At 39.4% G+C, this 18598-nt stretch overlaps 1 protein-coding gene across 2 annotated transcripts in view; it reads left to right on the forward strand.

The window, feature by feature from the left end:
• GRM1 (glutamate metabotropic receptor 1) overlaps nt 1-18598 on the forward strand; it is a 195573-nt gene that overhangs the window by 142970 nt on the left and 34005 nt on the right. For both annotated transcript variants that reach the window (XM_064446990.1, XM_064446991.1), the window contains exons 4-6: nt 5338-5584; nt 11618-11786; nt 13700-13826. In XM_064446990.1, the coding sequence (XP_064303060.1) occupies nt 5338-5584; nt 11618-11786; nt 13700-13826 (543 nt within the window). The remainder of the gene's footprint in view (nt 1-5337; nt 5585-11617; nt 11787-13699; nt 13827-18598) is intronic.

Raw genomic sequence — 18598 nt, forward strand, 5'->3', positions numbered from 1 at the left:
ATGGTTATTCAGAGGATTAGCCATCACTAAAGAAAATGAAAAAAAAAATATTTCAAGGAATCGGTGACAAAACAGAAATAGAGAATTGATTGCATCTTCTCTCCTATGTGTCCAAAGATAAAACCATAATTAGGTAGTTAAGCATCCAAATAAAAGTGCTCTGTTTTTTATAAGAAGCCAAATATCTTAAAATTCCACCAAAATCACAGTAAGGTAAATGTGTTCATTACCTTTCATGTGTCATTTAGTTGCCAGAATAATGTTTAGCTCTTACTTTTAGGAACCCAGATCTGAAATGACTCATCAGTTCAGCATGTTGGCCTCTGCCCTGCTCCTTGCAAGACCCTATGAGACAAGTTTGTTGTGCTCCAAGTTTGTCTGGTCTCCTCTAACATGAGACACTGCAAGATATGTGACTTCCATTGTTTACCAAGGACATGCTATGTCGCTAGCACATCTCTACACAAACTTGTACAGAGCCAGATGGGCACATTTGCTCAAAGTCTTTGGCGGTTCTTTTGTTTTGTTGTTTTGTTTTTTTTTTAATTCAGTTCAGTTGGAAGAGACTTACAACGATCATCTAGTCCAACTGCCTGACCACTTCAGGGCTGACCAAAAGTTAAAGCATGTTATTAAGGCCATTGTCCAAATGCCTCTTAAACACTGACAGGCTTGGGGCATCAACCGCCTCTCCGGGAAGCCTGATGCAGAGTTTGACCACCCTGTGGTTAAGGCAGTGTATTTTGAGTCTGAAGAAGAGCATAAGAACTCTGCCTCTATGATTTCTCCAATGCATATCGATATTAGCTGCAAGCCTGGGCACTGCTCTTCCAGTTCATGGTGTAACTCCTGCTCTGCCACCTGGCATTTTGTGGGTGATCCCCCTTTACTCTTTGTGCTTTGTGCCAACTTGTTACACATGCAGCCCAAGTATGGGAGGTTTCCTTTATTTTATCTTCCCAGTGAAATTTTGCCCTGATTCCGCTTCCAGAATAATTGTTTTGTACGCAACAAAGCTAAGATCCCACACAGCCTACCCACAAAGCACGTCAGTCCCAGGAAGGACTACTACAAATAAAGAACACAGTATATACAGTTTCTAAGATCTTCAGACCTCTTTCAGGACCAACAGAAAAGATGATAACTCTCATAATATTTGTTAACTGGACCAAGACAACAAAATCTCTTTTTATGTGACCTTGAATATTCAGCAGATGACAGTTAATAACAAACCATATAACTATCTGTCTATTCCAGATGAAACATAGTCGTTTATAAAAATTTTATTCAACAGATTTTGGCTTTTTATACTAATTAAGAGTCATCTGTGAACAGACTGTGTTCTTTATCAGATATGTGTGTTTGTTCAAAATTTACCAACTGGCTAGGCATTGATCAGATTCCCCAACTAAAATGTTTTTATATTTCTTTCCATCCCAAATCCCTTCCTTCCCTAGCCTTTCTGAGGACTGCAAGGAAGTAATCCTTTGTGCTTTACTTCTTATGGAATATTAACATAGACTTTTCCTATCTTTACTTTATACATGAAAGTTGACTCATTTCTAGCTATAATTCTGATAGTATAGTTTTTCTTAATTTCAGTTTGTCAAGTGGGATTTGCACGAGTACCTGCTCTGCTCTTGAGAACAGTCAGGTCCACACCAACTTCACAGCAAAGGCACTAGGCTAAATTAATGGTTGCTTTGCATTCAGGTCCTCCTAAGTACCTAGCTGAAGCTAATATTTAGATTTGAGACACATTATGGTAAAAGGAAAGACTCACAGTGAAATTTTGTTCTGTCCTGTCTTCCTTCCCCCCCTACTTAGGTATTACTTTTAGCAGTGTTGGGAGCATTTTTCAGTTGTGTGCAGAGTGTGGTGTCTGCGGGGGGTGGGTGTTGTTTGGTTTTTTGTTTTAGTAGTATATGTGTGTATATACCCTCCTCCTTTTTCAGCTTTAAGATTGACAGAAACAAAGACTAAAACCAAAACTGTAATGAGAAAAATGACCCAAGCTATTGAGGAACTGTTAAAATGAAATTATTGAAGGAAGATTTGCATTGCATTGCATCCAATAGAAAAATATGTAAGTATGAAATTTAGGGCACCTGAATTCCTCAAGGTCGTTTAAAAAAGTAATGGCCTAATTTGAGTGACTTCAATTAATCCAGTACTGACATGGCTTACAGTTTTTCTTTGCTTAGTGAAAGCTAATGTCCCTAAAATAAAAAAATAAGAAAGCTAACAAAATACTTTTCTATTTTTAATGTTAATAAACCCTAGTGTTCAAATTAGTCTTTGTAGATCAATGGTATTTTTTTCCAAAGGATGAGAGAGGAAGGAAAAAGAAAAGTTTCACAGTCCAGAGTTCTGCAATGCCCTTTGTTACATTTCAAAGACCTACTGAGGGAAAATACAACTTTACACAGAAGCCCCATAACAAATATAATACAGTTCTTGCATTTATTGAAAAGCTGTCCTAACAAAACTTAATTGAACATTGATTGCCTCTGTTTTGTCTCTGGCTGAAAATAATTACATGATTTAATTTGTTTAAAAAAAAAAACGCATCTTTCTTACTGATCGTCATAAGTGAATTTTTTCAAGCTCAAATGCATAACTATATCAATAACTTATAATGATGAAAATTAAATAAAATGGATTTTGACTGCAGGAAGTGAAGTTTAGGTAAAGCATCACTTCTCACACTGGATTTACTGGAAAATAGCTTATTTATACATAGGGATGTTTGTATAACTGACGTGTAGACAATCATTACCATATGATGCTTCACATGTTGCTTTCCACTACAGTACATTTCTATAGGTGGCGTTAAGGTAGTCACCTCTACAGTGTGGGACTATATGCTTGGAGTCTCAACATAAGCTAGATGGTCACTCCTAATTAGTCAAAAATAAATCCTTCCACCATCAAATATTTATTCTATTTGGAGGTATGTGTATTATATTGAAATATGAGAAATCAAATGCATGCTTTGCTGAGTTAATATATACTTGGCCTCTTATTAAAACATTGGCAAGGTCTGTTACATTTAATTTTCCACCTCTGGCAGCCACATGAATTCTTGCCTCAGGAAATGCATGTGGATGCTACATTATCTCCTGCAAGCACCACTGATGTTTACATTCCTTTTTTTCTTTTTTTTTTTTTTTTGGTTTTTTTTTTTTTTACTAATTGATAAATTAAGGACGTATCTGAGGTATACTCTTAGGTAGAAAACAGTTGATAGTGAGTGCTGTGGCCTATCAGTAATTTTGTGATCTCTTCTGTGACTTGCTGCCTAGAAGCTTCACAGGAAAGAGAGGACAGCCGTGCTGAGCTCAGGGGCTTTCCGCCTGTCTTTCACGTAGGGACGGAGAACACATTCATTTTCTATCTACAAGAAAGCAGAATCAGAGATAAATTCACAGCGTGTTAAGCCTAAGGGACTATTCAGCAGATAACACATACCTAGAGATAGCATACACAGACTGCACATTAACACATTCAGGCAACAGATGTCTAGTCTGTGCTGTACATACTATATGCAGTACATAAGGGAGGGTGCATGTAGTGGCGTATTCTTTGCTTCCCTGGGTAAATGTTCTGTCAGTTTACATGTAAGGTTACTATTCTTCCTGTGATTCTGAACATGGATCTAAATGGCTTTGGTTTCATGTGATTTGAATGGGAGCTATGAACCTTCTCCTGCAAAGAAAGTGGCAGATCTGTTGCCTCTGGGAAATATTTCTCCAGCTGCTCCTTTCTCGGTGGTGCTGGTGATGAATGTATGACAGTGAGAGGAGCACAGGAGCTCATTCAGCCAGATTTTGGTATTTTCACAAGGCTTTTTTAATTCACCATCACAACTGTTTGCTGTGTTCAGCTCATCTGGAAAACAGTTACTGAAGCAAGACTTTCTTGCCCAGTTGCCATGAATGTCCTGTGTGAGGAAGACCCAGAGAAAGAAGCCTAGACATACCTGTCCCTGGGATCTCTGCTATCCTAATGAGCCCCCAGGGGACATTTCTGAGTTGCAGGGCAAACAAGCTGAGAAGACCTACCAAATTAGAGCCTTTTCCAAGAATAAATGTAAAAATGGTCTTAATGATTTGATTTGAAAGCCGTATCATATCTACATTAGGGGAAGGAACTAGTTTTTAACTTGAAAGTTTCAGTGAACTTGTAGATTTTCTTCTTTTCTTCATATTAAAATGGCAACTATCTTCTCCAACCTGGATTTGAGAAGTGTCAGTTAACACCTAGTCTCTCACACATCCTACTTCCCCAGCGTAGACAAGGTGTTACTTAGACAAAGTAACAGAGACTGGATTGCAAATGCCTGTTAAACACTGAGTAATGTGGGCGGTCTACAGATAAAAGCATCTTACAGTTTGGAGCATATTGCAATAAAATGACTCAGGGGGAAGGAAACAAAACAGGCATGTTTCTTACTTCCAGCTCCCTCAGGACCCCTGCAGCACAGGTCTGCCATGACTCAGGGTTGGTGCTCACAGTTTTCAGCATCTCGTGATGGGAAGCGGGGGAATGACCCCAGGACCCAGCAGGGTCTGATGTGAAATGCGACTACAAATGGTACCCTCTGGCAATGCCTGCACATCAGCAGATCAGAGCTAAAACCTACATGTGGGGAAAACCTTCACTGCCACATTATTTCTGCTCAATGGACAGAAACGTCAATGTCTGCTCATACAGGATTTTCTAAGCTGCAGTTACATAAAATCCTTTAGTCTATGAACTTGGGCTCTCTGTAGCAACCCCTACCTAGCATACCTACTACTACTTTTAGCTAAAATTATGACTTCTGAAAACTTGAGAAGGTATGGGGATTTAGGTTGTTTGCTTATTAACACTGAAAGGGACATTGCTATCTTGGCCCTCAAAAACATGAAACTTACTTAAAAAAAATTCTTCAAGTGTGACTAGAAGTCAAATGTACAAGCAAGTTGCTTTAAAATATTTTTCTAGCTGAAATGCATCATTCTGATGCTGGGCTGTTTAACCCTTCTTGCATAAATAACATTGGGGAATGACAAGCAAAAATTCCAAAAAGAACAAATTAAAGCTGACAATTTGATTAAACTGGTGCTTTCTCATGAGGCATTGCACTTAAAATGAATTAAAGATTTCTGGAAAAAAAAAAAGTGGTTTGGTCTTTTTTATTTAATTAACTAAAATCCCTGGCTGTCACTTCATTTATGCTTCTAAATCTTTATAACAGAAATAAGAAAATTCCTTTTTAACTCTCACTGCTTTTTCATATGTTCATCTTATTTCACCTTTGTTTATAACAACACTTTTTATTTACTATTTTAGGCAATGAAAGCCTAGAAGAAAACTATGTGCAGGACAGTAAAATGGGATTTGTCATCAATGCTATATACGCTATGGCTCATGGGCTCCAAAATATGCATCATTCCCTTTGCCCTGGACACGTTGGGCTGTGTGATGCTATGAAGCCAATTGATGGCAGCAAGCTCCTGGAGTTCCTCCTCAAATCCTCATTCATCGGTGTTTCTGGAGAAGAAGTTTGGTTTGATGAAAAGGGAGATGCCCCTGGAAGGTAAAGAGATATTTCAGCTCAACTAAACCAGATGTGGGAAGGAGGAATGTTGCTGGGTTTGGTGATGGAGAGTTCTATGGCTGTTTTGCTGAAACACACAGCACGCATACTGAGACAGAAATGGAGTTATCTGGATCAGTCTTACCAATAGCCGGGAATAACACTGGTAACACATGATATATTGATAGCTACAGCTCAAACTGAGACAGGAACTACAGTACAGCCTGCAACATTTCTAGTGTTTCAGGAGAGCACAGACCTTCTATCTCACAGACTTCTTGTGTATGAGCTACTGCTGGGGCTCAGCCCCAGGGTTTTAATAGGTATAAAGCCCAATACAATTGCTTGGAAATTAATGAAGCATTTGCTTGCTAAGGTTTTGAAAGCAGTGATGTAGAGCATCTTTTTTCCAAACGGATCTCTGCTGCTCCAAGTGCCCCCAGGATGTAACGCAGTATCCTTGCCAGAGACTATTTAGTTCTGCTTGGTGAAATCCTGTGTGCTCTTCTTAACCTGTTTCACTCTAGATAAGATTGGTTGTCCCAGAGTTTAAAGACAGGACCAAATACAGCAGGACAAATAATTTTTTTTTTTTGCCAGAAGGTACTGTGTTTCACTCATTTGTGGTCTGGTACATTCTAGCTGTGGTAGCTTCTGCTGTCTACCCCTCCCTAACAGACACAGTATGTACCCGAGCAATGGGTGAGACAGCAACTTTGTGGACTTGGATGTCACCATTTTTTCTCCGATGGGAGCCAGCTGACAGAAAGCTTTCCCTCTCCATTTAGTTCTGTGGGCTCTGTCCAACTATTTTAAGTGAGACAGCTCTCAGATGGTTTTATTTTTGAGTTGGTTTTTATATATATATATATATATATATATCAATAAGTTTAATTCAGCTGCTGAAGTACACAATCCATTATTAACTGAAATCTACTCAGGGGTTGCTTCACTGAAGTTAGTTTTCCTACTGTGTTATTAAAGTGTTATAAAAGACTCTCTCACTCCATCTTTGGGCTTATTGCATAAATGCATCTGAGTGCCAACACTGCACAAAGAGAGTGCTCTGGAATAAACAAGAGTTTGCAGTCTGGCGTATGCTTTCAAAGACTATTTGTAAGACACAGTGGCCTTAAAGGAACTCTTATTTCATTACCAGCCTTCATTAGCAAAACTGACCAACTATTTTACCATTTGCTATTTGCATTGCTTGTTATATATTTAACACTTTATATGTTTAAGCAGCTTGTTACATTTAAATAGACTGAAAAAGCTGGTTACTTTTGTCTTCTCATTGAGCTCCGCATAGTTTAGATTTTTTCAGTCAAATATACAGATGAGCTAGGTCAGACTTTGAAAGTAGGGGGGCAAGAAATTCCCTTACACACACTTATTGGCAGAAATTCATAAATCAAATCTTTGTACATATCATTTAGATAATACAGAGAAATTGCTGCTTAGTGTAGCTTTAAGTTTATTACACACTATTTGTCTCCATAAAAGCATTACTCCAGCTTTGCATATGCTGCATGGTCTGCCTGCTAGTTACTTGGCTTGATGTTTCAGTGTAATTTTCCAATTTTAGCCCAAATCTTATTTATTGTCTTGTCACCTGAGAGCATTTCAGCAACTGTCATCAGTACCTAGCATAGAATTAGAATGAATAGTTCCTGAATTCAAAGCATAGGAGGGTTTATATCAGGATATTTCTCTGAGTAGGTCAGGATGATAGAATTTGTTCCATCCATCATTTTGGTCTATAGCAAGGTTCATTTCTCTTGATTCCCTGCCCTATTTAGAATTTGATGGGTTATTTTAGATAGGGCTTTTTGGTTGTTCGTCATTTATATTTTCACAGCTGGAGTTAGCCATTTGGGCAAGAAAGTTCAATTTGCCTTTTTGTTATTCATGCTGTAATCCTTGTATCAGTCTGTCATTTATGACATGGGCAATATCATATCAGAGAATGGTGATGTGTATGTGAAATGTGATCTGTACAGTCTGACAGATCTTCGTATGCCAGCAGTAGTTTATGCCCATGCAGGATTGTATTTAGCTCCAGATTATCCCTGGTGTTTCCACAGCTCCACGCAGAAAGGCTCTTTGTGAATGCGTGAACGTACAATACCACTGTATCAATACCCAAAGGAACTTTTGTACCTCAGCAAAAGGAAAAGATAAACACCACATAAAACACTTAAATACAGCAAAGAGAGACAGCTCTGAAATTTCTGAGATTTTTAGCAATTCTATGGCAGTGCAAAAACGTCACACAAATATGTAAAAAATTTTTGATATTATGCCACCATATCATGTGAACAAATTAACTTCACAAGACGGAATAAATAAATATTCCTTCTTAGAAGGCAGCAACCTTCCTCATACTTTATTTTCAAAATCTGTGAGGTCCTTTGAGCAATTGACTCACAAGCTCCTAGTTACAATCATCATGGGTAAAGCAGGGAGAGATGCCTGTAGTTATGTTTTCCTTACACTCACATAATTTCATCTTTTGAACCCCTTACAGCTTTGTGAAACCTTAACAATTTGTTTAGATATAGCTCTTTTTCTATCTCAGGCTCAATTCATGGTTTCAAGCTTTTATCAAAATGAGATTAGAAAACATGAAGCACTTTTTCAAAGGTTTATTTCTTCTGAGCAGAATCTTTTCCTTAAAGAGCTTTTATGCAGAAATGCGAAGCAGAGCTTTATCAGAAGGGCACAAATGCAGTCCCTTAACTAACTGCACTGCCTGACTGATGTGGATGTAGCTCTGGAAAATCAACAGCTTTATGTGCTTGCTATACTGTCATGAAGAACACGCTTGTAAAATTGCTGAACTTTTTACTTACCTTGAGTACCTCCCATTTCCTTTCTCAATAGTAATCATATCACTCAAATTCCCAGAAATGTCTGGAGAAGATGTGAGGGATTCAGTTGTCAACACCACATCCTTCTCTGCGCCTATGCAAGGAGCAGGGGACAGACCCATTTTGAGCTCTTGTCCATTCTAGGGTACCTGCCTGATTTTAGCTTATGGTGGGTATGAAAAAAATTACCTTTCTAGGACAAACAATTTGCATAGGCCTTTGACCACAAAACGCTATGTGGCAACTGTCAGGAGAACTTCCAGCCCCTACACTGCACCCCTGATTTGTGGAGAAAAGCTAAGGTTCACACGCTAACAGAAATGTTGTTTGTTTACCCTATGTCCTTACTCGGACATAGACCCATATAACTCTATCTAGTTCAAAATTCCCAGTAGCTGTTGTGGCTTCAGGTATGGCAACTCTATCAACTCCAACGCTTTGAGTAAATTATCAAATGCATAATGCAATTACTTCAAACTTAGATGGTATGTAAAGGAATGTGTCTCAAAACATAAGTGGTTGTTTTGGAGTTTGGCTCCACGGGTGGTGGTTTTGGCCAGTTACATCCCAGCATTGTTCACCACTGCTGTTTTCCATTCTGCCTTTCAGGATAACAGACCTCACTGCCAGCCTAGTATAATGGGAAAGGTAACTTCAGCCATCTCAGACTAACCAGAGTAAGAGTGTGCCTGTGACCAGCTGTCTCATGGTCTGTCTCACCTCACAAATAACTTATTCATATGACACCACCTATTTGGTCACGTGATTTCGCACTATACCAGACAACTTGCCCTTACATTAAAAGATTCATTTTCTTATGTGCAGAATGTTTTCATGACTTTCTGTAAAGGCTGCTATATGTGTGTGAAATACAGCTGCCTCTATGGTCCTTTCTCTCTTAGAGCTTCACAACTCTTGCCTTCTGGAAAACTATTTTTTAGCTTGGACACCACCCAAAACTGTTAAATCTGTACATGTATGAGTGCAGGGTTGGGGGAAGGTATTCCAGCACTGAACTCGTCCTTACTCGAACCAAAAATTTTCCATTAAGGAAAAGAAGAAAAGGATAAAGAACTTATGCATGTCTCCATATACCAAGTGTAGTTGTTAGACCACTTTTCTCCACTTAAAATTCAAGCTGCATATCAAATCAGCAAACATTGTACTACAACTTGTCATATGCAAGACCGTGTAAGAGCTTTTAGTCTGCATACTTGATTCTGTGACAGATAACTGATAGAAAAGGGAACAGTATTATAAGAAAACATAAGAATGGCTTTCAACCTAAAATCATATCCCTGAAATTGCCAATTCTTGATTGATACTGCATTAATGCCACTCTGCGCCTTGCAATATATTTTTGCAAAAATGAAAACAATCTCTGCAGGTTCAAAAATTTCATTAAAGGAATGTGAAGTTTTAGTAATCTTTTATTCCCCTTCCTGAATAAATTTTCAGCCCAGAGTAATTGATTTTGTATCAGTCTAATACAAGGTCACACTAAAATCCAAGTAGGTTCTTCTTGCTAGGAGAAGACGTGTACATTCCTGCTCAACTTTATTCCTGTCTGTTGACTCTACATTATCAAGTGCCAGGCTCTTACTGCTTCTTGCTATCTCGATTATTCACAACTGTGAAAACAGCATTCCTTTTTTTCTGCTGTTCCTTTTACAAGAAGTGGGATATGAGAAGGAATCGTTTCCTAGTGAATTTGAATTTTACCCCTTTTCTAAGCAATTCCTCAAGTAGTAGCTGATTGCCAAGCAGTGGAGCTGCCTCCTGCTTGGAGCTCCATTGAACTCAGTGGCAAGTGTCTATTTTCCCATGTGATTCAGTGGAGCTCTGCAGCGGCACTGACATCATCTGAGCATGCATATTTGCAAGACCAAGGTCTAACTACAGATGTAAATATGCATATCTTTAAATCATCTTTAACTAGAAAGATCCCAAAGACTCAATTAAGAAAAGCAGACATCTAGAGAGTAATTCTAGCACCTCTTTCCTCTGTGAAGAGTGAGAGAGTTGAAATTTTGCATGTTTGAACATCAGAAAAGAAAAGAAATGAATACGTCTCTTCACCCACAACTAAGCATCCAAGTTTTATGGCTCATATTTTGCTTACCTTTCATTCATAAAGCACATGCAGATTAACAACACTCATTATACACAAAAGATTTTTTTCCCCAGAGACAGACAATCCAGTAAAGAAAAACAAGGGAGTAACTCCCAGGCTTGGAAAAGAGGAGGTGCCTTGTGATTTTCAGCTCCAGTGCTGATTTCCAGTTCTCAGCCCTCTTTCTCTTGCCCTTTTTTAAACAAAGCCCTCTCCCTTCTCATCTTAAGAGGCCAGGCTGTAGGTCCAGCTTCTTTTGTGGTTCTTCCTCTATGCACTCTCCAATATTCTTTCTCCCATTCTTGCTTATTTCCTGTTAAGAATTCACCACAGTTAATCACTGCTTTGCACAAGCCATATTCTGTAGATTAAAGAAGGAACAGAATAATTAGCAGTAAGGATGTGCACACATCAAGTCCAACACATGGAAGGCAATGATGGAGACAGGGAAAATGGGTGTTTATTGTAGCAGTGTTTTATGCTTCCTTTACATTAGCCTTGGGAGGTTCTCTCCTACTTGCCTAGGGGAAGGAAGTAAATTTTGTGCCTGAGCTGCTACCTTTTCCTGACAGTCTCACTGGGCTGGGTAATATAAAGAGTTGAACTAGTGCTTACAGTTAACTTATGGCATACTAGTTCAGTTAGTTTGAACATTTCTGTTGATTACTTTAGACCTCCCAGCAGGGCCTATACTGAAAACAACCTGTATGTCAGCACCAAGTGACTGTTAAAGATATCTTGAAAAATGGCTGAAAAACACACCATCCAGACAGTGCTACATGTGCATCTTTAGCAGAGCTTGCCGTCTTTGATATGCAGCTCTTTCCGGGCACACATCTTTTTACCCACAGTTTTATATAAGCAGGGCAGGCCATCGGCAATTGTGTGGCCATCAATCAGAGCTGTCATGTCCCTTGATTCTGCTGCAAATCCTACAGTAGTTGGTGTTTCCATGAAACACTGTTAAGGGATCACATGAATATTGGAAGAGGCCAAAGGAGAAGGGCAAGGCAAATTTTTATATACTGATTTGTCTTTTTTCCCTTGCAGGTATGACATCATGAATCTGCAGTACATAGAACCCAACCGCTATGACTATGTCCTCATTGGGACCTGGCATGAGGGTGTCCTCAACATTGATGACTACAGGATTCAGATGAATAAGAGTGGAATGGTCCGATCAGTGTGCAGCGAGCCTTGCTTGAAGGGCCAGATTAAGGTGTGCCTTAGACACTTTCTGCTATAGAAATGTGAATAACCAGTCGGTGTTTTTTCCCTAAACTCAGGCAAGCTTCTTTCAAGCCAAGGCATAGGACTTCCTTTTCTTCAGGAAAGCCAAAAGTATAGAAAGACTCCTAGACTGACATCTTACTCTTACAATCCCATATGCAGGCCCATGCTTTCTAAAATTGCCCTTTGCAGTGACGCAGAATCTTCTAGTGTGAATTTCACCTTATGCGAGAAAGAACAAGATTTTCACTTAGTCATTACCTACAACATTCAGTGGCTGTGATTCACTTGGGGGCTGCTCCTGAAAATGACGTGACCCATGGGAATCCAGTGTGTTGTTCCAGCAATAACACCTGCAAGAAAAAGGAAAAAAAAAAAAAGTCTATTTGTATCTCATGTTCACAACAGGAGGTATGGAAACACAAATGAAATCACTCTGTGTTTACCAAACAGTAGCACTTGTAACAAGCTACAAATAATTTGCCACCTGCCATGTCTGGATAACTTAAAGATATGTTCCACCACTATCAGAATCATATGGATGCAGTAAGTTTAAAATGGCAAGAAGCCCATTCAGGAAAATCACCTTAGAGCAGACCTTCCTTTCTAATTTCATTTAATAAGCACATTTGCAGCTTTTTAATTCTATATTGCTGTGCTAAGCAATAAGTGATTGATGATTTGGCAAAGGCGTAGTGACATACTCCAACAGTCTTGGTGGGGAAACATTATTGGTATTTACTACCCTCCAAAACATCTTTTCCCTGTTTTTGAGATTGTGCAGTTTGTGTATATGTGTATATGTAAACACCATGCATACAAAATGCCAGCTTCAGCTCCCATTGAAATCTATTGGACTCTCTCCACGGACTGCAGGAGGAAATGTTAACAAAAAAAACCCACAAAGCCCGCATTCAATAAAACAAACATTTTGTATTTCACTGCTGCACTTAGCTCTGCATATAGATGGATAGGAAGATCCTGGAGAGAAAGCTGGATTCCCCCTTTCTGGCAAACAGAGTCAGACTCTTTGTTGGAGCTGCATGAGCTGGAGATATCCTTAATCCTTCTTTCAGCCTTGGCATAATGAAACTAGGAGTCAAGATGAGGGAACCATCTTTTCAACATTGGATCATTACATTTAGCAGCCTTCACAGCAGAGAAAGATACAGCTTTCAGGGACATTTGTCTCCAAAAGGGCTATTCTGAAGCATGCTCTTCGTCATATTGGTTTTATATTCTACTAGGATCCTTTACATCTTTCTAGCAGTATATTTTTTAATTTGCTCTTATTTGAATTTCTATTTACACAAGTGTAATGAGCCCCAAAGAGACTTCTATGTACTGGAATTTATGCATATGTGCATGTGCTTGTGTGTATATTTATATGTATGCACATATGTATATGCATATATATATGCATATATATGTATATGCATGAATATAGGTTAATGTATATGTATAGGCATGAATCACTCTTTGTTCTAACCTTTGACTTTGTTTACTGCTTTTTACTATACAACAGATATTAAGCGTGGGCTGAGCTACTTGTCCTGACCTGAACCATCCCTCAGATTAAACATCTTCTCAAGTTTGATTGAAAATATAGCACTCAGCATGGCTCTGTACCAAAGGGAAAATGGTTTTGCACTTTTAACTCAGAACTGCTCCTCCCAAAACAAAATAGAATTGTCCCCAGAGATTATCCTTGAACTCCTAAGCATAAGTTTTAATACTCAGGGGTAGATACAGAATCAGGATTAATGTTTTCTAGTTGTTTGAAACGTGCTGTACACAGGAAACCTGTCATATTTTAAACAGTGCATGTGGTATCTGTTTGCTGGGAGGGCTTCTGTGTTGTCTCATAGAAGGTCATAGCTGAGGATGTATTTTGTATTACAGGTGATCAGGAAAGGGGAAGTGAGCTGCTGCTGGATTTGCACTGCTTGCAAGGAGAATGAATTCGTTCAGGATGAATTCACATGTAAAGCCTGTGAGCTTGGCTGGTGGCCGAATACTGACCTGACAGGTAGGGATGTGTCCCTCCAAACACATTCCAGTTTTACAGTGCACAAGGAGAATGGTGTGTGGTGGAGAGTAAGGTGGCAGCATGCAGAGATATTAAAGGTACATACTTAAACACACATCCCAGTGCAGTTTAGGGTGAGTGAAAGGTGCTGTATCTTTTGGCTCAGCTCAACAGCAGTGACAATAAAGATGGCAAAATTTCTACCGAGAATGGCATAGTCTGCCTGTTCCTCTCCTTCAGTTAGCATGAGCATCAATAAAGCTGTTAAGTCTACTTATGAACTTAGCAGCCTTTGCTGCAATTTTAGCAGTGATTATCACAAGAACTCAGTGCATCCTTGTCAGGTTGATTTAATATTCTTCCTGATGCATGGTTCTCCCATGCAATTAGTAATACAACAATACAGGCTTGGGGAAGAGTGGCTGGAAAGCAGCCTGGTGGAGAAGAACCTGGGGGTGACAGTTGAACATGAGCCAGCAGTGTGCCCAGGTGGCCAAGAAGGCCCACAGCATCCTGGCTTGTATCAGAAATAGTGTGGCCAGCAGGAGCAGGGGGGTGATCGTGCCCCTGTACTTGGCACTGATGAGGCCGCACCTAGAGTACTGTGTTCAGTTTTGGGCCACTCAGTACAAGAAAGACATTGAGGTGCTGAAGCGTGTCCAGAGAAGGGCAAAGAAGCTGGTGAATGGTCTGGAGAGCAGGTCTTATGATGAACAGCTGAGGAAACTCTGGATTTTTAGCCTGGAGAAAAGGAGGCTGAGGGGTGACCGTGTGGCTACCTGAAAGGAGGTTGTAGTGAGGTGGGCATTGGTCTCTTCTCCCAAGTTACTAGCAATAGGATGAGAGGAAATGGCCTCAAGTTGCATCAGGGGAGGTTTAGATTGGATATTAGGGAAACTTCACTGAGAGAGTGGTCAGGCATCGGAACAGGCTGCCCAGAGAGGTGGTGGAGTCACCATCCCTGGAGGTGTTCAAAAAATGTGCAGACGTGGCACTTCAGGATATGGTTTAGGAGCCATGGTGGTGTTGGGTTGACAGTTGGATTTGATGATCTTAAAGGTCTTTTCCATTGTTAATGATTCTATGATTCTATGCTTTATCTGGGATTTCAGGCCATTCAGTGGCTGACTACCAGACCTTTGTTTGCTATAAAGATCATTCTCACTGCACCCACCAGCAAGAGGAACATCAGCAAAATCACAAGAAAGGCTGGCAGAACAAAGGGAAGCAGCTAGAATTGGTCTCCCCTGTGTATATGCTTTGGATGAGTTGTGTGCTGTGGCATCTTTCTGTTATTTTGTACCTATCAAGGTCAACCTCCACACCTGCTCTGGGCTTTGCAGTAACCATTACCCCAAGAAAATAGATTTAAAGCACTAAGAAGCACTACTTTGACCTTGGGGTCTGACCTTTGTATCACTGTAAAAGACTACTGGCACCCCATGCCACATCTGCAAATCTTGGCTTCCAGTATTCAGCAGGGCATCATTCCTAGTCAGAGAAACAATCTAACTACCTAGCTGAAGAACAAATGTGCAACTTATCACATCTTTGTCTTTTAATATGACTGGCTGGCAACCAGATGTTGCTGTGGCATTTAACACAGATGAAATATTTAAACTCCAATTAAATAGTTCCAAGAGATACTGTTAAGCTAGTCACTGAAGCCAAGTGAGCTTTCAGAAGGTTTATTTTGAGATGGAAAGCTAGCCACTTCTCCAGCTAAATATATATCATTAATTAAAATAAAGTGAGAAACTTCATCCATTGTCTATCTTCATTTTCTATGGAAAATAAGCTACAGTCATGTCCCAGATGTGTGTGTATCTGTCTATGTCCTGTATCTCTCACCCCACCACCCCAAGCCCTGCGCTCTCTCTCTGGTGTGCAACTGAATCTCATTCAAAGAGATTTGTCAGGATACAGAAATCTCTGTGATCATTCAGTTCCTTCAAGTTCCTTGTAAGTGGGTTGTAGGAAGTGGAGTGTTTGAAAAATACCTTCTGTAAGGGCCCCAGTTGCAGAAACGCATCTTGCGTTACTAGACACCAGAAAATCCACAGCACCCTTCATAAATGTCCTGACCATTGGAAAAGCTCATATTCAACTTCCACCTCCCTGGACACAAGTGTCTGCTAACTTTAAAGCAGATATCCATAGACAACCAGGTTCTGTTAGTCTTGGAGGTCCGCAGAGGTGTTTGTATCTATTATTCAGGGAAGAAAACCGGGACTTCTTTTTAATCAATAAGGCAGAACAAGAACATAGTGAGAGATCAATGTGCACTTGAGCTAGTATGGTTCAGTGCTACCAGCTGCCCAAAATAGCTCAAAAGGGGACATGTCAAAATGACAGGCACTGCTGAAAGGAGTTGAGGAAAGCATCAGTGCTGGAAAAATTCTCAGAGGCATGTTACAATCTATTAACTTTTAATGAAATCCGTAGATGACCTGCTGATTTGTGTTTCTTCTCAGCAAGGAGACTGGACTGCTGCTGTTCTAAAATCACAGTAGCATCAGCCAAATGACAGCATAGCCATTGACTGGTTTCCTAGAGAACATCAAAATGGCAGTCTGCTCCTGCACAGCTTCTTTATTCTGTCTTACTGAGGAAAAAAACTTCTTTTTTTAACCCCTGCAATTCATCTACTTGAATTGGAGCACAAAGTACAAAGTTGTGAAGAGAAGCTGATGCCATCCTAACCTTTAGAAAAGGGAGACTGAGGTAGATAAAGTCTAGATCTTGAACTTTGTGGAAGCCACCATTGGTAGCATTTAATTTGGAATTCTCTTTTCTTGCCAGGATTCCTCCCATCAAATGGGTTTTTATAGCTTGCTTTTGTGTGTTGTATTCATACCCTGTCAGTCACCATAGCATCTAGACACAGACGTTAACATCTCACATTTCAGATTGTTTTTCCCTTTGCCTTAAATCTTAAATGATAAACATGTATGCCGTTTTAGTCTCATTTTCCATCACAGATGGAGGCTTTAAAATCTTTAGTCAGTTTAAGAAACAATGAAGCACATACTAACCCATTTCCTAAGATATGTTTTTCAAGGTGCTCATTCTCTACATTTAAAATCAGTCTCTGTTGCTCAGCAATCCATTCCTGACATTTTAATTTTCTTTTTAAATGTACGATTTTTCTTTTATATTGCTTCCCCTAAATATGTGTTTAGTAAAGTGAAGTCAGCAGACGCAAAGGATTTCTCACCACAGATGATAAAAACCTGATCTGGGAAATAGTCACTAAAACCAGTACCTTAAAGCCTTGTGCCAAGAAGAGGAGATATCTTTTATAGTATCAGAATCTAATAGAAGAATTAATGTCAAGCTAGTAAACCCAGTTTACATAAATCATCTTAAATAAGCAATAAGCCAAGATAGGACAGGAAGTGTTATAGAGATATTATGAAATGAATCATAAAGGTTTAGGGCCGCCAGTTACCTGGGATGTGTTAATGACATCAGAAGACATCCTGGATTGTCTTATCGGCCTGGCAGTATGAATATAATTAAAAATAAAAAAAATCAATTAGCCTTCTGCTCTAGGAAATGATTCATGGTTAAAGTGCTGGGAAAATAGTAGATGAAAGCTACCAAACAGCTTTTTACTAGAAACTTCTAACTGTGAAGATTTTGCCACTAATTCTCTGATTTTTTTGAGGTTTGGGTTAGTTGTTGTGGGTTTTTTTGGGGAATTTTTCTGTTGGTTTTATTTTTTTAAAACCTGTAAGTACACCATTTCCTGAGTATCCTCCCCAGTCTTAACAAGGTTCCCTAGCCCACTTTCTCCTAACTGGGAAATGACCCACCTTCACAGGTGCTGACAACCAACAACTGTTTGCTGATATAAGCAGTACAGGCAGCTTTTTGCAATGTTTGTAGCATATGTGGCTCTTGGGGCTTGTTGGTGCACAGAAATGACACTGATTTAACAAAAGAGATTTCTAAGACCTTACACAGGATAAGCTTAAAGCAATCAATAGGCTTAACTACCATGCTGAATCAGGGCTAAGGCTCTGAAAATACCATTTAAGATGGAATAATACGAGCATGGCTTGATGTTGCTAAGCTTAAAGCCCACATTGAAATTTAACCCTTCCAGGAACCACAGACTGGCTTTTTGTTTAAGAATAGCTGAGCTTTGTATGTATTAATCAATAAGCAGGAGCTTCTGATTCATAGTCTTGTATCAGTCAAAGCCAACTTCCACTCAGAACTGCTGTGGTCAATGGCTGGAGGCTCCCACTTCTAATAAAAAGCTTTTCCTTCATATTTCACTATAAAAATACTGGTTCGAAGGATGGGTTTCCTCAGCTATTTAAGTCTTGAACAGACCACTTTGAGCAAAACAGAATTCTGTTTCTTTATAAAATAAGCCTTCCAGTTGCACATACTATAATTTCTATTGGCTTTGATGTTACAGGCACCTGTAACATCATTACCTGCAGTTAAGTAGACAGCATTACAGTAGTTAAGTCAGCCCAGTACTCTTAGAGACAAAGAATACAGCATTGTAAGACATTCTTTCAGTTTGTATGACATTGGCAGACATTAAAAGTTCGAGCAGAAATTTTCCATGTCAGGACTTTGCCTCAGGCTGATTTTTTTTGAATTTCAACAAAACCTAATTTTTTCTTCTTCTATTTCTCAAAATGAGGTTACAGTAAACCTGTTCAACCCTGATCCATACCTCTGCTTACTTATCCTATATTTGGAAGGAAGGATTTTACATTTTGTGGAGATATCAGTTGGCAATTTTGTGT

This window comes from Phalacrocorax carbo, chromosome 3, assembly GCF_963921805.1.
Source record: "Phalacrocorax carbo chromosome 3, bPhaCar2.1, whole genome shotgun sequence".
Taxonomy (NCBI): Eukaryota; Metazoa; Chordata; class Aves; order Suliformes; family Phalacrocoracidae; genus Phalacrocorax; species Phalacrocorax carbo.